Raw genomic sequence first — 20,769 nt, 5'->3', positions numbered from 1 at the left:
GAGATTTTAGGATTAGCAGAGCAATACGAAACAAAAATGAACAACTTAGCAGTAACCAACCTACGTACAACGAACGAGGTAATACCAAGGGAATTAAACAAACTGAAAAGTGAACTAAGTGCAATAAAAAGAGAAAATGAGGTTAGAAATACAAAGGATGAACTGAAGAAAGAGGTAAAAGAACAATTGAATGCAGTAACTGATTTAATGGAAGAATCAAAGAGACTGATCTGAATGAAATAAAAAATCACTGGAAAAAGGAACGTGAAAGTCAAAAAACTCTCTTTCAAAGAAACAGTACAGCAGCAGGTAGAAGAGAATGCAAAGGAAACAGTGATCAAGGTGATCTAAGAAAAGGAAAATTGGGTGAGAGACACAGTGGACAAAAAGAAATGCATTGTGGTTTATGGTATAAATGAAAAACACAATGTACACAAATACCAAAGGGAAAAGGGAAGAGAAAGAAATTGCAAAGGAGATTCTAAAAGCAGTTCAAGAAGAAGGACAGAATTTAGATACAGAAATTGATGACTTACACAGGATGTGTACATACTCAAAAGAAAAAAAATCACAGACCAATGAAAATCAAACTAAGAACACAAGTGATAGCAGAAGTATTATCAAAAGCGACAAAACTAGCAAACAGTGAAAGATACAAAAATGTATGGATAAAAAAGGAAATGAATGCAGAGGAATTAGAGAAAGATAGGGAACTGAGAAGTGAAGCCAAGGAAAAAAATGAGAAAAGAACAGAGACGGAAAAAAACGAGTTTTTTTGGAGAGTGCTGGATCTGAGACTGAGAAAATGGTACATCAGAAAAATGTAAACTGAAACCAAAAAAGAGAAGAAAAGAAAAAATTAAAAGTGGCATATAAAAATACGGACAGTATGATTTCAGGATTAAATGAATTGAACAACTATCTGTCAATAGAGAAACCTGACATAATGGGAATTGCATAGACAAAACTGAAAGGTCCAATACAATCAAGTATGGTGGGATAAGGATTATACAACCTTTGGTCGAAAAATAGGATGGACAAACAGGGGGGAGGAGTCATGATATTGACTAGAAAGGACCTAAACGTAATAAAGGCAACAGAAGGAAAAGATAATGTGGAATTAATCACAGTTAAAGTAAAAAACAGCAGTATGAAAAGTAGAAGGTTTATAGTTGTATATGTGCCACCAAAAACTAAGACTTGGACTGATAGTGAACACTCAAAATTACTAGAAGACACAAAGAATGAATTAACCAAGACACTGAAATATGAAGAAAATATAGTAATTATGGGTGACTTTAATGCAAAGGAAATAAATTGGAAAGAATTGACAATGGGAGGTGGAGACGAACTCTGGGGCAATGTCCTACTGGATATGACCAATGGGTTAAAGAAAATACTAGATTTAGACAAAACGAAGAACCATCGAGACTAGATTTAATATTCACCTCTGAACCAGAAATAATGGAAAAATGTAATTTTCGCAGGAAAATTAATTTTTCCCTGATACAAACCTGAGGTACTCCTTACAATAGGATACTTTCGCGTAGCGCAAATATTTCTACTGCTAAATTAAAATCCTCACTCTGTGGGTCTGGGCAACGCTTATCCTCAGTAAGGGGCCCCATTGGGGCAAGGGGGTGGGGCCCTTGCCCTCCACCACAAGTCTCGCACACTATAACCATTCTCTGAGCCAGGTATGAAATTAAGCACAAGGTTTGTCAGGCAAGGAGAAGGAACTGTTTAGAGGGGTGGTTGAGGAGGGCCATTAAAGGTAAGGAGTACCTCAGGTTTGTATCAGGGAAAAATTAATTTTCCTGCAAAAATTACATTTGTTCCGAAGAATACAAACCCTTCGGTACTCCTTACAATAGGAGACTCGGACTTAGGAGGGAAGGAAGTTGTTATCTAGCCTGAGAAACCGCCGTAAGGAAAATCTAGTGTGTTCCTTCAGCGTAGTGAAGAGTGAACAGAGAGTGGGGAGGAGGTCCGGGGAATGCCCGTTTGGCGAGTCCCGCCTGGGTGCGGATGGTCCGGGAGACGCAAAGGGGAGACTGCCTTCTCTGGATGAGGAGGGGTCACCCGCGACTAACGCGCGCGTGGGTACACCTCGGGCCTCCTGCCCCCCGGGCATAGAAAGAGTGACCACATACTAATAGCGATAGAACTCAAGGAACAAAATGTGGTAAGAAGGAACAAGAAACATAGAGAAGGAAGATTGATGTACAACAAAACTGATTTAGTAAATCTTTGAAAAAAAAAAATAATAATAAAAATAATTCAAAATGCCTGTTGGGAAAAATTTGAAAATTATGAAACAAAGACGGAAGAGAAATGGAACATTTTCAAAGAAATATATAAAGAGGGAACAGACAAATATGTGCCTAAGCAGAAACAGAAAAGGCTTAAAATAGGGTAGACAGAAAGGCACTGTGGGAGGTTATGCAGATATATGGGATAGGAGGAAAGCTTCTAGGAGCTGTCAAGAGTTTTTATGAGAGTCGTAGAGCTTGTGTCAGGATTAGAAATGGAGAGAGTGAGTGGTTCGAGGTAAAGGTGGGACTTCGTCAAGGATGCGTTATGTCGCCCTGATTGTTCAACTTATACATGGATGGGGTAGTGAGAGAGGTAAATGCAAGGGTGGTGGGTCAGGGATTGGAGATGGTTAAAGAAAATGGAGAAAAGTGGGAGGTGAGCCAGCTGTTGTTTGCGGACAACATTGCGCTTGTGGCAGGATCGGAGGAGGGATTGAGGAAGTTGGTGAAAGAGTTTGGGAGAGTATGTGATAGAAGAAAGCTAAAGATAAATGTGGGTAAAAGTAAGGTGATGAGATGTACAAGGGGTGAAAGTGGCAGTAGACTGGAAGTGAGCATTAAGGGAGAGCGACTGGAGGAAGTGGATAGTTTCAGATACTTGGGTGCAAATGTGGCAGGAAAAGGTGGAGTGAAGGTGGAGGTAGAATGTAGATTGAGAGAAGCGAGTAAATGCCTTGGTGGATTAAAAAGTGTAATGGAGAATAGACATTTGGGAATGGATGCGAAGAGGAGACTGTATGAAGGAGTGATTGTGCCAACAGCACTGTATGGGGCAGAAACATGGAACATAAGAGAGGAAGAGAGAAGGAGTTTGAATGTGTTTGAGATGAGGTGTCTGTGAGGTATGATGGGGGTTACTAGGCTAGATAGAGTGAGAAATGAGGAGGTGAGGAGTAAAACAGGGGTGGAAAGGGAGTTGGGAGATAGGGTTGATGAAAGAGTATTAGGATGGTTTGGACACATGGAAAGAATGAGTGAAGAAAGACTAGTAAAGGAGGTATGGAAGGCAGATGTGGAGGAAGTGAACATGAGGGGACGTCCTAGGATGAGGTGGATGGATGGGGTGAAGGGGGCTTTGGGGAAGAGGGGAATGTTTGTTGAGGAAGGACGGGAGAGGACAGAAGATAGGGGTGAATGGAGAATGGTTGTATATGGATGATGTTGTGATGCATGAGATGGAATGGGCAGGGGAATGGGGGGGTGAGGTAGTATGTGTGAGCAAAATTTGACGCAGCCCGAAGGGATTTTTCCCCGCTTCTCCTTTTACGCATGGGGGTCGCCGATTTAATGAAGCAGCCTTGCTGTGGATGTGCTGTGTCTTGCGACACTACTTCTGACCCAGGGCAGTGGACAAGGTGCAGGGATGACCCGTCATCCAGGAGGTGCTAAGATAAGAGGGAGGGTGGAGGGGTGTGGAGTGTATTCAGGGATGGAATGGGTGGGAATGATTTTAGGCATTTTCCTTTTTGGCTATCTCCTTGGTATATGTATGTATGTATAATAAAAAGTGTAGCAATGCCAAAGATAGAAGACAAAAAAGAGATTAAATAGCAAACATACATTAAACTGAGAAATGAATATGTAGACATACAGAGAGGAAAAAAGAAACTATGAAAAAAGATATAATAGCAAAATGCAAAGATCAACCTAATCTATTTTACAGATATGTAAATACATACATACATATACCAAGGCTTCTTCCCCCATACAAGGGAGGTAGCCAAAAAGAAAAAGGCATAAAAACATTCCCACCCATTCCATCCCTGAGTACACTCCACACCCCTCCACCCTCCCTCTCATCTTAGCACCTCCTGGATGATGGGTCATCCCTGCACCTTGTCCACTGCCCTGGGTCAGAGGCAGTGTCGCAAGACACAGCACATCCACAGCAAGGTCGCTTCATTAAATCGGCGACCCCCCATCTCTGTCCCCCCATGCATAAAAGGAGAAGACAGGGAGAAATCCCTTCGGGCTGTGTCAAAAATTTGCTCACACATACTACCTCACCCTCCATCCCCCCGCCCATTCCACCTCATGCATCACAACATCATCCATATACAACCATTCTCCATTCACCCCTGTCTTCTGTCCTCTCCCGTCCTTCCTCAACAGACATTCCCCTCTTCCCCAAAGCCCCCTTCACCCCATCCATCCACCTCATCCTAGGACGTCCCTTCATGTTCACTCCCTCCACATCTCAAACACATTCAAACTCCTCTCTTATGTTCCATGTTTCTGCCCCATACAGTGCTGTTGGCACAATCACTCCTTCATATAGTCTCCTCTTAGCATCCATTCCCAAATATCTATTCCTCATTACACTTTTTAATCCACCAAGGCATTTACTTGCTTCTCTTAATCTATATTCTACCTCCACCTTCACTTCACCTTTTCCTGCCACATTTGCACACAAGTTCCTAAAACTATCCACTTCCTCCAGTCACTCTCCTTTAATGCTCACTTCCAAACTACTGCCACTTTCACCCCTTGTACATCTCATCACCTTACTTTTACCCACATTTATCTTCAGTTTTCTTCTATCACACACTCTCCCAAACTCTTTCACCAACTTCCTCAATCCCTACTCCGATCCTGCCACCAAGTAATTCCACTTGGATCGTAAGAGGCGAGAAGAAAGGGACAGGGATTGAGACTAGGCATCTTTCTCCTTGTAACCCCACAGGGGACATTCCTAAAACAAAAAGCAGATATGTAAATGACAAACTAAAAGACAAACATGAAATAGTGAAACTGCATGAAGGAAATCAAGAATACACAGAAGATGCAGAAATGGCTTAAGTAATGACCTCACACTTTAAGTCTGTTTTTACAATTGAAAGCTCACAATTGTGGGATGATAGTCACCAGGAAAGATCCCCTAAAATGAAAGAAATAATGATGACACAGAAAGAAATAAGGGATCAAATAAGGAAACTCAATATCAGAAAGTCGCATGGGCCAGACAGAATAGCAAACTAGATATTAAAAGAATGCATAGACAAACTCACAGATAAAATACATAAGATAACTGACTTCTCACTCAAAGAAGGAAAAGTACCACAAGACTGGAAAAATGCTAATATTGTACCAATATATATGGGGGGAAATAAAGAAAATCTAACAAATTATAGACCAGTATCCCTTACAAGCACAATTGCAAAAATATGCAAAAGAGTTATTAAAAATAAATGGACTAAACACTTGGAAAAGAACAAAATATTAAACCCCAACCAATTTGGATTTAGAAGTGGAAGCTCATGTACTACAAACTTAATATGCTTTTACTCAAGATTGCTAGACATAATACAAGAAAGAGATGGCTGGGCAGATTGTGCCTTTCTGGACCTACAAAAGTCTTTTGACAAAGTACCACACAAAAAATTACTAGGAGAACTTGAAATAATAGGTGGAATACAAGGAAAATTATTAGAATGGATGAAAAACTTCTTAGAAAGAAGAAAAATGTGAGTGATAATTGGAGAAAAGAACTCAAAATGGGTAAACATGATAAGTGGAGTACCCCAAGGCTCTGTGTTGGCTCCGATAATGTTTGCTATTTATATAAACGACATGGATGAAGGAATTGAATGCTATATAAACTTCTTTGCAGATGATGCAAAACTATTGAAGAGAGTGAGTAACGAAGAAGATTGCAAATCTTTTCAGGGAGATCTGGACAAAGTCTGGAATTGGAGTAAAAAGAACGAAGTGAATTTCAACATTAAAAAATGTAGTATAATGGAATTTGGAAAAAGCAAAAATAGAATATCCGGTCAATACAAAATTGGAACAAAAGAAGTTACAAAAGTAAACTCAGAAAGAGACCTAGGAGTAATCATTTCAAATGACATGACACCAGACAAACATGTAAACAAAATAGTTGGAGAAACCTACAACTTAATAAGATCAATGAAAGTGGCCTTTGACTACATGGACGAGGAAATGGTGAAGAAAATACTAGTTACACTGATAAGACCAAAATTTGAGTATGCAGCATCACTATGGACACACAGTACCAAAAAAAAAAACATAGAGAAACTAGAAAGAATTCAAAGAGCACTAACAAAGATGGCACCAACACTTAGCATGTTGACATACGAACAAAGATTGGACAAACTAAACTTATTAACTCTGGAGCAAAGAAGAGAAAGAGGCGACTTGATAACCATCTATAGAATTATGAAAGGGATGGAAATCCTTGACAGGGATGATCTACTTAAATGGGACAGAAGAAATACAAGGGGACATAGGAAGAAACTTAAGAAGAACAGTTAAAGAAGAGATCTGAAAAAAGAATAGCTTTCCACACAGAGTGATAGATACATGGAATAAATTGAAAGAGAAAACAGTGAGTGCTAAAACTATACATGACTTTAAGAAAGAACTGGATGCGGAAAGTTACAACTGCAGGTCCCTACGAGCATAGCTCTTCTCCCACAAAATACAACTAGGTAAATACAACTAAGTAATACATTCAAACTCCTCCTCTCTTATGTTCCATGTTTCTGCCCCATGAAGTGTTGTTGGCACAATCACTCCTTCATACAATCTCCTCTTAGCATCCATTCCCAAATGTCTATTTCTCATTACACTTCTTAATCCCCCAAGGCATTTACTTGCTTCTCTCAATCTACATTCTACCTCCACCATTCCTCCCTTTACCATCACATTTGAACCCAAGTATCTACAGTAAAACTATCCATTTCCTCCAGTATCTCTCCCTTAATACTCAGTTCCAGTCTGCTGCCACTTTCTCCCCCTTGTACATCTCCTCACCTTACTTTTACCCACAATTGTAAATGGGAAAAAGCCTCTGGTATTTAGATTGATAGATAGCCTTAGGTGCAACCACCACACAGAGAACACAGAACACCTCATGCTGCAGTGTCCCACACTAACAGGCCCTGGACAGCAACACATTATATCTTCTGTGACTTGTGGACCCAACCAGAGGCTGGTGCTGGTTACCTGAAGACCACAGGTCTTCTGCAAGTGGGACAAGGGGCAGTGGACTGATTGACATTTCTTTGGCTACTAATTATGTAACTTTATATCTAATCAGTTGAGATTTTTTTTAACTAAACAATCATGCCTGACATTCCTCTCTTGACCTTGGGATAGAGGAGTGGCAGCAGAGGTGAATTACAAAGTACATGAAGCAAGTAAATGTCTTTGAGGAATGACAAATTTCATGAAAAATAGGTATCTGGGGATGAATCAAAGAGAAGACTGAAGAGGTGACTGGGCCCATAACACTTTACGATGCAGATACTTGGAATTTAAGGAAGACTGAAAGAGCCTAAACATAGTTGAGATGACAAGTTTATAAAGTGTTGGGGTTACGATAATGGAAAGAGTGACAATTGTAGAGATGATGCAGAGAGTGGGGGGTAAAAAGAGAGCAAGATAGCTGGCAAATAGGGTTAATCAAAGAACCCTGGGATGGTTTATTGTGAGGGCATACAACAATTAATTCCCTATTTCATAAAAAGTGTAATGAGGAATAGACATTTGGGAATGGATGCTAAGAGGAGACAGTATGAAGGAGTGATTGTGCCAACAGCACTGTATGGGGCAGAAACATGGAACATAATAGAGGAAGAGAGAAGGAGTTTGAATGTGTTTGAGATGAGGTGTCTGAGAAGTATGATGGGGGTTACTAGGCTAGATAGAGTGAGAAATGAGGAGGTGAGGAGTAAAACAGGGGTGGAAAGGGAGTTGGGAGATAGGGTTGATGAAAGAGTATTAGGATGGTTTGGACACATGGAAAGAATGAGTGAAGAAAGACTAGTAAAAGAGGTATGGAAGGCAGATGTGGAGGAAGTGAACATGAGGGGACATCCTAGAATGAGGTGGATGGATGGGGTGAAGGGGGCTTTGGGGAAGAGGGGAATGTCTGTTGAGGAAGGACAGGAGAGGACAGAAGATAGGGGTGAATGGAGAATGGTTGTATATGGATGATGTTGTGATGCATGAGGTGGAATGGACGGGGGAATGGGGGGTGAGGTAGTATGTGTGAGCAAAATTTGATGCAGCCTGAAGGGATTTCTCCCCGTCTTCTCCTTTTATGCATGGGGGGACGGAGAGGGGGCCGTCGATTTAATGAAGCGGCCTTGCTGTGGATGTGCTGTGTCTTGCGACACTGCTTCTGACCCAGGGCAGTGGACAAGGTGCAGGGATGACCCGTCATCCAGGAGGTGCTAAGATAAGAGGGAGGGTGGAGGGGTGTGGAGTGTATTCAGGGATGGAATGGGTGGGAATGAATTTATGCCTTTTCCATTTTGGCTACCTCCCTTGTAAGGGGGAAAAAGCCTTGGTATATGTATGTACATATGAGTAGTGTGATGCAAATTACATATGGCAGCCAATGCTGTGCATGAGAATTTGAGTCATACTGAAGTGGATAATCCCATTACCTCCATTAAGAGGTGCAGCCCTGAGGGGCTGACACTCACTCTCCAGACTGGACCCAAGATCTCTATTAACTTCAGCTGTATTTCTTACACTTTTTCACATGTGGGGAGTGGACAACTGGCAACTGCTCCCCTCTTTTTGTCTATTCCTCATTACACTTTTTAATCCACCAAGGCATTTACTCGCTTCTCTCAATCTACATTCTACCTCCACCTCCACTCCACCTTTTCCTGCCACATTTGCACCCAAGTATCTAAAACTATCCACTTCCTCCAGTCATTCTCCCTTAATGCTCACTTCCAGTCTGCTGCCACTTTCACCCCTTGAACATCTCATCACTTTACTTTTACCCACATTTATCTTCAGCTTTCTTCTATCACACACTCTCCCAAACTCTGTCACCAACTTCCTCAATCACTCCTCACATCATAAAATATAGTCACTGCTGTATTACTCATTCTCTTTTACTCTGAGTAATAATAAACACTTTTTTTGTGTTTATTATTTCTCAGAGTAAAAGAGAATGAGTAATACAGCAATGACTATATTTTATGATGTGGCGGTGAGGTAGTATGTGTGAGCAAAATTTGACGCAACCCGAAGGGATTTCTCCCCGTCTTCTCCTTTTATGCATGGGGGGACGGAGAGCAGGGGTCGCCAATTTAATGAAGTGGCCTTGCTGTGGATGTGCTCTGTCTTGCGGCACTGCTTCTGACCCAGGGCAGTGGACAAGGTGCAGGGATGACCCGTCATCCAGGAGGTGCTAAGATAAGAGGGAGGGTGGAGGGGTGTGGAGTGTATTCAGGGATGGAATGGGTGGGATGATTTTATGCCTTTTCCTTTTTGGTTACCTCCCTTGTAAGGGGGAAAAAGCCTTGGTATATGTATGTATGTAATAATAAACACAGAAAATATGATCAAACCAGTTCACAGAATCTGGGGACAACTCATGTACAACTAAAAAAAATTATATAATCAAAACACAGACACCAGCATCCTTGTGTACCCACTTATGCCTCATGATGCCTACATAGGCATCATCATACCGAAGTTGTTAATGGGTTTTGAAACTGAGCAGCTTTACTTTCCATCTTGCAGGGCCATCACATGCAGGTACCCATCATTTGTCCTTAATGGTATCATCATAAAATCAAATTCAATAAAAACAATACTCACTTCTTCAGCTCTAATGCACTTCATGTCATATATTTTCCTTGGGCTATATAATTTGTGTTCACACAGCGGCTTGGCCAACTGCTTTGGAAGTGGTGTGAACGTGGGTCCATCACAAGCTAACCAGGCACTGAGCAAGGCCTCTGATATCAGTACATAATCCTCTGTCGGGTTTCTGATGGCCAGTCTCTCCATCAGCAACTTCCTCTCTGACTGAATTTCAGCCATCTGTTGGTGTTTCACCTCCTGATGGAGAAAAGTAATTTGTAAACAATGCATACAACCCAATCTTAAAGTCTATCTGGACATGCATAGAAAGTTATAATAATATTACTAGATATACCATTTGAAAATTATATTCTTAAGAATAGTAAGTCTATGTATCTATACATACATATATATACCAAGGGCTTTTCCCCCCTTACAGTGGAGGTAGCTAAAGTCAAAGGCATAAATACACTCCCATTTACCACCCCTCCCTCCCTCTTTTCTTGGCTCTTCCTGGATGACAGGTCACCCCTGTATCTTGCCCACTGCCCTAGGTCAGAAGCAATGCAGTAAGACAAAGCACATCCACAGCAAGGCCGCTCCATTAAATTGGCAACCCCCCCATCCACCACCCACTCCCTTCCATGCATCACAGCATCATCCATACACTACAATTCTCCACTCACCCCTATATTTTGTCTTCTCCCTTCCTTCCTCAACAGACATCCCCCTCTTTCCCAATGCTCTACTCCATCCATCCATTTAATTCTTGGTTGCCCCCTCATGTTCATATCATCCACCTCTGCCTTCCACATTTCTTTTACTAATCTTTCTTCAATTATTATTTCCACGTATCCAAACCATCCCAATACTCTTTCATCAACCCTATCTCCCATCTCCTTTTCCACCCGTTCTCCTTTTCATATCCTCATTTCTCAATCTATCCAGCCTAGTAACCCCTAACATACTTCTCAGACATTTCATCTCAAACACATTTAAATTCTTTCTCTCTTCCTCTCTTATGTTCCATGTTTCTGCCCCATACAGTGTTGTCAGCACAATCACTCCTTCATGCAATCTCCTCTTAGTATCCATTCCCAAATGTCTATTTCCCATTACACTTTCTAATCCCCCAAGACATTTACTTGCTTCTCTCTATCTATGTTCTACCTCCACCTCCACTCCTCCCTTTCCCGCCACATTCGCCCCCAAATATTTAAAGCTATTCACTTCCTCCAGCCTCTCTCCCTTAATACTCACTTCCAATTTGCTGCCATCCTCTCCTCTTGTACTTCTCATCACCTTACTTTTACCCACATTTATCCTCAACTTCCTTCTTTCACACACTTTCCCAAACTCCGTCACTAACTTCTTTATTCCCTCCTCTAATCCTGATACAAGTGTAGTGTCATCAGCAACCTACAACTGGCTTATCTCCCATTTTTCTCCATTTTCCTTAACCATTACCACTGCATTTACCTCTTGCACCACCCCATCCATGTATAAACTGAACACCCATGGTGACATGATGCAACTCTAGTGAAGTCCACCTTTACCTCAATCCACTCTCTCTCTCCATTTATGATTCTAACACAGGCTCTACTACTCTCATTAAAACTCTTGACTGTTCTTAACAGCTTTCCTCCTATCCCGTATATCTGCAATACCTCTCACAATGCCCTCTTATCTATCCTGTCATAAGCCTTTTCCAAATCCATAAAGGTCCAAAAGACATCCTTACCTTTTCCTAAGGCTTCCTCACTTATCTGCCTTACCACAAAAATCTGAACCATGCAACCCCTACCTGTCCTAAACCCACACTGTTCCTCACCAATTACTCCTTCTGTTCCTCTCCTGATCCCCTCAATCAAAACCCTCCCATAAGCCTTCCCAATTACACCCAACAAACTGATCCTTCTGAAACTACTATACTCACATTTGTCCCCTTTTCCCTTGTAAAGTGGAACTATACACTCTTCCAGTCCTCAGGCACTCTACCCTCTTTTAGACAAAATTTAAACAACCTCACCAGCCAGTCTACCATCACTGTACCTCCCTTTTTTAGTCCTTCCACATGACACCCATATGACCCAGTTCCCTTACCTGCTCTCATCATTTTAATAACTGCTTTCACCTCATCTTTTCTTATTTCACCTCCATTTTCCTCATTCATCACTGTCATTTTCTTGGCACCTCCCACTGCAACCACCTTTCTCTTCCTATTCTCTTTCACATTAAGCAACTCCCCAAAATACTCTGCCAATCTTCCTCTTACCACCATCTTCCATTACTGACTCTCTATCTGCACCTTTTACCTTTTCTTCACTACTTGATTCACCTCCCCTTCTTCTCATAATTTCCTTATTACTTTCAAAATTTTCTATCATACTATACCCCCATTTCACATCTACTCTCCTTTTTGTCCCCTTTATCTTATGATTTACTTATTTTCTCTTTTCTTTGTATACCTCTCATATGATTCTCTCGTCCTTTTTAGCAACCAATCTGTGAACCCTCTTTTCATCTCTTACAACTTTCTTTGCTTCATCATCCCACCACTCACTACCCTTCCTTCTATTTTCTCTATATACCAAGGGCTTTCCTCCCCTTTATATGGGAGGTAGCCAAGTCAAAAGGCATGTACCCACTCCCCACCCATTCCACTCTATTAAGAAAAGTAGTATGAATTTGATTAATTTAAAGAAAAAGCAACTTCTATAATGTAATCAATCTGTGAAGATAAAGAGAGAAAGCGAGAGAGAGAAAGCGAGAGAGAGAGAGAGAGAGAGAGAGAGAGAGAGAGAGAGAGAGAGAGAGAGAGAGAGAGAGAGAGAGAGAGAGAGAGAGAGAGAGAGAGAGAGAGAGAGAGAGAGAGAGAGAGAGAGAGAGAGAGAGAGAGAGAGAGAGAGAGAGAGAGAATGGGTTAAATTGTTAGAGTTAAAGAGTCAAAAGATAGAGATAAAGATTCAGAAAATGAAAGAGAACTTGAGAGAAAGAGACAGAGATATAAAGAGATAAAACAATACAGAGATGAAGACAATGAGAAAAAAAGAGATACACAGACACAGACACATACACACATGGCTCGATGGCGCAGTGGTAGCATTTGCAGCCACTACTCCAGCAGGCCAAGTTCACCTTCCACCCAAGATTGAAATAATTTCAGCATCACTGCACTTCAAGCCGGCATTCCAACCCTCAATGGGGAGGAGGAGTTGGGTGTGTGTGTGTGTGTGTGTGTATAAGGTCACAGCATTACCCATTTATCAAACATGTAAGAGCTCTGAGCTCTCATTTGGGAGGATTATAGCTGTCAATCACGAGTCCAACACATGATCCAAGACCATGGTGAATCTCACACCCACATGCTTATTGTACATTCCTAAATCTGCAAAAAGCTTTTGATAAAGTCCCTCACAAAAATCTATTAAGAAAACTGGAAACCATAGGAGGAATGCAAGGAAAACTGCTGAAATAGATGGAGGACTTTTTGTATAAAAGAGTAGTACTCAGAGATAAGAGTTCTACGTGGGAGGATGTACTTAGTGGAATTCCACGGGGATCAGCATTGGCTCCAATAATGTTTGCTATCTATGTGAATGACATGGACGAGGGTGTGGAATGTTACATGAACTTCTTTGCAGATGATACAAAACTGTTAAAGAAAGTGAGTACTGAAACGGGCTGTGATTCACTACAGAGAGATCTGAACAGGGTCTGGGAATGGAGTCAGAAGTGGGAAATGGACCTCAACATAAAGAAATGTAGCATAATGGAATTTGGAAAAATTAAAAAAGGATATCAAGACAATATAAAATTGGTGAAAAAGAAATATTGAAAGTGGGATCTCCACAAGACCTGGGAGTGATCATCACAAAAGATATGTTTCCTGACAAGCAAATAAACAAAACTGTCAGCAAAACCTTTAACTTGATAAGATCAATAAAAGTGGCTTATATTTACTTGGATGAAGAAATGGTAAAGAAAATATTAGTCACACTGATGAGGCCCAAATAGGAGTACACAGCAACACTATGGTCACTAAAGTACTAAAAAGAATATAAAGAAAATTGAGAGAATCCAGAGAGCAACTATGAAGATGGCCCTAACACTATCAAAAATATCATATGAAGAAAGATTGGCAAAACTAGAACTACTGACTCTGGAACAAAGAAGAGAATGAGGTGCCTTATTGACCATCTACAGAATTATGAAAGGTGTAGAAAACCTTGACAGAGATGACTTACTAATTTGGGATAAGTGAAACACAAGAGGATATGGAAAGAAACTTAGAAAGGACAGTTATAGAAGAGACAAAAAAAAAAAAAAAAAAAAAAAAAAAAAAAAAAAAAAAAAAAAAAAAAAAAAAAAAAAAACAGCTTCCCCACACAGTGGTGGATGTATGGAACATACTAGACGAAACAATAGTGTGTGCAAAAACAACAAAATAATTTAAAAGCAAATTAGATATGGCGAGATACAGTGACGGGACACTATGAGTGTAGCTCCCCTTTCCATAAGATACAACTAGGTAAGTACAGGTCTTACCTTAGTAGGTGCATCAGGGAGAAGAAAGTTCTTCATTCATACCCATCCCACTAAAATATTTAATAATTCCTCATTGTGAAAAAGTTGTGCTGCCCAACTCTTACTCTATCCAAACAATAACATAAAATACCTTCTGCATGATTTATAGGCCAATCCAGTGATTGTAGCCTGTTACCTGGGGGCTGTAAGTTTGCAATGGAGGCCTGAGACAATGAATCAATTGTAAAATTGAATAAATGAATCCAAACATATTTTGCCTCTCCAGCATCACTTCTCCTACCTTATTTTCCTGTTGCTTTTGAAGAACATACTGGACTACACTTTCTGGGGGAGGTAAGACTTTTGGTTCCTCCTGTGCATCATTGAGAACATACATCCATACAAAAGCTCCTCTTGAAACCCTCAATCCCAACCGATGTTTGTACTTACTGGCAATATTTGCTGAAAAAATTAGAATAAAAAATTATCATTACCTTATCTTCAGAATGCATGTGCAGAATCATGAGGACTGTGTGATATAAGGTGTTTTGTTTTTTTCTGTGTGGTGGTTGCATCTGGGGCAACTGGTACTAAGGGTACAACCCAGAAACAAAGCAGCAGTCAAATCAAAGGAAGCATCCAACATCACCACAACCCAAAAAAGCACATCAAGTGAAGTCCAATGTCAAGACGATGTTGATTTGTTTCTTTGATGTGAGAGGAATTGTCCATTAAGAATCTGTTCCTCCTGGTCACACTGTTAACCACTTTTTACTTGAAAGTTCTGAAGCATTTGAGAGACAGTGGGAGAGAAATGCCCCTACATACACACATACACATATACCAAAGGCTTTCTTCCCCTTACACGGGGGGTAGCCAAAAATAAAAAGGCATAGAAATCACTCCCACCCATTCCATCCCCTACATATTCCACTCCCCTCCACCTTCCTCCCTCTCATCTTGGTGCCTCCTGGATGACGGGTCATCCCTACATCCTGTCCACTGCCCTGGGTCAGAAGCAGTGTCGCAAGACACAGCACATCCACAGCAAGGCTGCTTCATTAATTCAGCAACCCCTCCCTCTCCGTCCCCTCATGCAAAAAAGAAGACGGGGAGAAATCCCTCTGGGCTGCGTCAAATTATTTCTCATACATACTTCCTCCTCCCCCATCCCCCACCCACTCCACCTCATGCATCACAGCATCATCCATACACAACCCTTCTCTATTCACCCCTATCTTCTGTCCTCTCCCATCCTTCCTCAACAGACATTCCTCTCTTTTGTAATGCCCCTTTCACCCCATCCATCCTTCTTATCCTAGGATGCCCCCTTATATTCACTTCTTCCACCTCTGCCTTCCACACCTCTTTTACTAATCTTTCTTCACTCATTCTTTCCTTGTGTCCAAACCATCCTAATACTCTTTCATCAACCCTATTCCCCAACTCCCTTTCCAAGAGACAAGAGACAAGAGATACATCCCTAGAGGCAACAGAAAATCACACAACCCCAACTTCACACCAGAAATCCAAAGCCTCATCAGACAACGTGACACACTTAAACACGGTACCCCCACACCTATCCCTCAAAACATAGCAGACCAAATACAAACACTAAACACTGTGATTGCCAATAAAATACATGAACAAAAAACACAAAATTGGCAAAACTTTATCAATACACTTGATCACAAAACAAACACCAGCAAATTGTACAAAACACTCAACAGCATTACACTATCCAACAGTAACACTACACGCTCTCACGCAGCAATAATCACAACAACAGATAATCTACCCTCAAACAGACAACAAGCAAACGCACTCATACGTCATTTTGCACAGACAAGCCATCTCACTTCTCACCCTGACGACCGACGCACCATTCGACGTAAGAAAGACTTTCCCACAGACTCAGACTATATACCCTTCATAGACAGTCAGACAAAACTCATAATACATAGTCTCAAGCACTCATCTGCCTGTGGCCCTGATAACATAAGCAACATCCACCTAAAACACATTGGACCACAAGGTATACACGCACTCACAAACATTGCAAACTACAGCTATTCACACAACACTATACCCGACATCTGGAAGCATGGTAAAATAATCACCATTCCAAAACCGAACAAAGACCCAACAATCCCAACATCGCACCGTCCAATCACACTTCTCTGCACCCCCTCTAAAGTCATTGAACGCCTAATACTTAAACTTGTCACACCACATATTCCCCTTGCTGACTCACAACACGGTTTTAGGCCACTACACTCCACAAACACTCTTCTGACAAACCTCACACAAAGAATTTTAGATGGCATCAATTCAGATAGGACCCACCAAAGAACACTTCTTATAACATTAGACATTAGTAAAGCTTTTGATGCTATCCCCCGCCACAACCTAACAAATAAAATATAAATTTATAACACAGACATGCACAATAACACCAAAAGATGGCTGGCCAATTATCTGGCAGGTAGGAATGCTTACGTGTCATATAATGGCCAATCATCGCACATCAGAAACATTAAGAACGGAGTACCACAGGGCTCAGTTCTATCCCCCACACTATTTAATCTATACATGCATGACTTACCCACGCCAGACACCTCAGAAATACAAATCTCTTCCTAAGCAGACGACATAACAATCACATACACACATCGTAACACAGACAAAGCTGCAGAAATAATCCAGCCATACCTTGACATACTCAACACATGTTCATCACAAACAGACTCAAAATAGCTCCAACCAAATCTACAGCAACACTTCTCACCAACTGGACAAAAGAACACAAATACATACCTCATCTCTACATCAACAACACTCTAATACCACACACAAATACACCGAAAATTCTTGGTGTAACATACGATACATCCATGTCTTTCAAACAACACATCACAAACATAAAAAACAAATGCACACCCAGACTTAACGCACTTAAGTCAATCACTGGAACAACATTTGGACAAAACAAAGAAACTAATATAACAATATACAAACAATGCATACGCTCAGTGTTGAATTATGCGAGTCCTGCATGGGCTCCTAATCTTAGTGAGACACACCACAACACCCTTCAAATCATACAAAACAAAGCCCTAAAAACAATTACAGGCTGCACAAATACAACACCTACAGACCATTTACACCATGAAACAAAAGTCCTCAAAGTCAAGGACCACCTCGACATGAGAGGCACACAAACACTTGCTGCAGCCACCACAAACACATTACACCCGCTACACTACATAGCAGAACACCCACACACACCAAGAAACATTAAAACAACACCCAAAGACCTTTATCACGCACAGATACTCTCTTCTCTTCCTCCACAACCACCAAATACCAGCCTCCGGAAACATATTCATAATCATATCACTCACCGCTCCATTAACACACTGAAAGACAACACACTGCTGCATGCCAGACCCCCTGATATCCACCCTTCTGAATCCTCTCTCCCACGAAAGGACAGAGTCCACTTGGCCAGACTGCGGTGCGGTCACCACCCAGCACTTCTAAGCTACAAGAAGAGGCTGGATGACCGCGTTGTGAACAGCTGCCCAGGATGCAACACTTCACCCCATACCATACAACACATAATGGAAGACTGCATTATACACAATCATGCACGCAAACAACACAACATACGCTCTATAAAGGATTTGTGGGAAAACCCAGTTTCGGCTATGGCATTCCTTGGGGAGACGGGACTGCTCTGACAGACAGTCTAGGGAACGACAACAACAACAACAACTCCCTTTCCACCCCTGTTCTCCTCCTCACCTCCTCATTTCTCACTCTATCTAGCCTAGTAACCTCTATCATACATCTCAGACATTTCATCTCAAACACATTCAAACTCCTTCTCTCTTCCTCTCTTATGTTCTCTCTGGCTACCTGTGGTTTCTCACCAAAAACGGCATGACCCCACTTACCCACCCTCCCTATTCACCTGATCTTGCTCCCTGTGATTTTTTTTTGTTCCCTTGAATGAAAAAAGTCCTCAAAGGAAAACACTGCATATATGGAAGAGGTTGAGAAGAAAATGATAGAGGCACTTAAAAGGCATATCTTTGCAAGTTCCAGAACTGTTTTGTAGAATGGAAAACACATCTGGACCGATACATTGCTTCACATGGAGAATACCTTGAAGGTGATAAAAGTGTAGACATGTAAGAATATCTGAATAAAATTATATGACAGAATTCTATTTTTTAGGGTATCCCCTCATACATAATGGATTTTGGATGACTGTGGGTTGGGTGGAGAACACATCTATACTTTGTTATGTCAAACTACCATAATGGTAAGAAAAAAAAAGAAAGAAAAAAAATTAGTGACCAGGTCAGAGCAGGAATGAGAGCAACAATAAGTCTTGCTTAAGTCTCTGAACTCCAAATAGTAAACCTCAGATTGGCTGTAGTTTGCAACTTCACCATAGTAATCATGCTAACTTTAACATAAAATCTCAAAGAAATTCATCTATTTCTGATTCAAACAAGAATGATATAATACTAACCCACACTGAAATAATTACGGTGAGTTTCCGTAGGGTTACCGGATGATGATCGGTTAACAACCTCTGATACGTGTTCATCATTGAAGTTGAACCATTTCCCTTCACCAGTTTTCACATGAGCTGTAATCAAGAAATAAAGATAAAGTATGCAGAACCAAAAGAGGTATGTAAGGTATATATATACAGTAGTATCAAGCTTACTATTAGATAATTTTCTTAAATAGTACATACACCAACAGCTTTTTCCCCCCTTATGAGGGAGGTAGCCAAAGTCAAAGGCATAAATCCACTCCCACCCATTTCATCCCCACCCACTCCACTCCCATTCACCACTCCTCCCTCCCTCTTTTCTTGGCTCCTCCTGGATGACAGGTCATCCCTGCATCTCACCTACTGCCCTGGGTCAGAAGCAATGTAGCAAGGCACACCATATCCAAAGTAGGGCCGCCTCATAAAAATAAATAAATAAATAAATAAATTGTCAAGGCCGATTTTTGCTTGCGACTGTACCTATAGCCTTCTCCCTCATCAGCGAAGGGTAGTCATATCAAATCATGTACCTTAGAGATTAAGACTTGCCCTGTCCCTCTCCCCTCCACCAACATCACTGTTTGGGTCAATTGTAGTGTTGTTAGCCACAGCACTTCCCAGAATTGAGTCCAAAAACCAATACTAGTTTACCCCTACCACTTCATCTTATAGCAGACCTTCCTTGTCCACTCATCTATGGAACAGATGTGAGAAACACCTCTTTATGCTGGATCATCCATTCACATTCTCTATAAATTCATATCTCTCATACTTTCTCTTCCCTACACACGACATGCACTCAAGGCTCCTTTCAACCCATCCCTCAATTTCATTCCAGGTCTTCCTCTTAAGTTCATGCAACTAATTTCTTCTGTCCACACTCTCTTCACCAGTCTCTCCCCATTCATTCTTTCCAAATACTCAAACCACCTTCATGCTCTTTGGTCTATCCAACCTGAGTTTTCTTCCAACACCTAATCTCTGCCTCACCTCTACATTTCTTATTAACCATTCCTGAAACATCCACTATGCTTCTCAAACATCCAAAAAACATTCAGTCAATTCCTCTCAGACTCTCTTACATTCCATGGGTATCTTTACTTCTTCAATCCAATATCATCTCTGCATGCACTGCCAAATACCAATAACTCACTACATATTAATTTACCTGAGAAATGTTTAACCCAATGTCCATGGTGATAAATCACAGCATGTAGACTGTAGGAAGCAGCTACATGGTGTAGTGTATGTGAGGTCAAGTCGAGAGTATCTGGATACACAACATGTAATCGACGCTTCAAATCTCTGTCACTGGAACAAGGAAAGAAAACTATCAAGTAGAGATTTAGGGAGGGAAGCAGCAGAACAGAGGGATATAAAACTTAAGTGACCAGCATTTTTACTAAAGTGGAACTTAGTCTCCAATCATAAAAGACTTCCAAGTGATCTGGTCACTAACACAGCTAGGCATGTTACCGCCAGATAGGCAGTGTGTTACCGAAAAATCTGGGGTGCATTTCTGTCAATATATTACTGATTCTAATTTCCTTAGGGCAATCCGCATTACTGTGTATGTATATACTGTATGTATATGCACTATGTATATGCAGATTTTTCGGTAACACACTATGTGTCCAGAAGTAATGCACCCAGCTCTTGTCACTAGGGATATCACTAAAGTCTATAAAATATTGACTGCATAAAACATGTAATCACTCCCCCCAAACAGGGAACTATCAAGAAAGTACTGGTGATGGTTTACAAAAATATCACAATAAT

General features: G+C 41.0%; 1 protein-coding gene across 1 annotated transcript in view; it reads right to left on the bottom strand.

Annotated features, from left to right (window-relative positions):
- Positions 1-20,769, bottom strand: part of LOC143032302 (ubiquitin carboxyl-terminal hydrolase 48-like) — a 66,387-nt gene that overhangs the window by 34,406 nt on the left and 11,212 nt on the right. The window contains exons 8-11 of the mRNA XM_076196797.1: positions 20,159-20,301; positions 18,961-19,080; positions 14,719-14,879; positions 9,906-10,148 (exon numbers count right to left, since the gene is read on the bottom strand). Coding sequence (XP_076052912.1) covers positions 9,906-10,148; positions 14,719-14,879; positions 18,961-19,080; positions 20,159-20,301 — 667 coding nt within the window. The remainder of the gene's footprint in view (positions 1-9,905; positions 10,149-14,718; positions 14,880-18,960; positions 19,081-20,158; positions 20,302-20,769) is intronic.

This window comes from Oratosquilla oratoria, chromosome 13 (genome assembly GCF_046742065.1).
Source record: "Oratosquilla oratoria isolate Oo_2021 chromosome 13, ASM4674206v1, whole genome shotgun sequence".
Lineage (NCBI taxonomy): Eukaryota > Metazoa > Arthropoda > Malacostraca > Stomatopoda > Squillidae > Oratosquilla > Oratosquilla oratoria.
The sequence above is the reverse complement of the archived record's forward strand: the minus strand, read 5'-3'. Positions and strand labels throughout refer to the sequence as shown.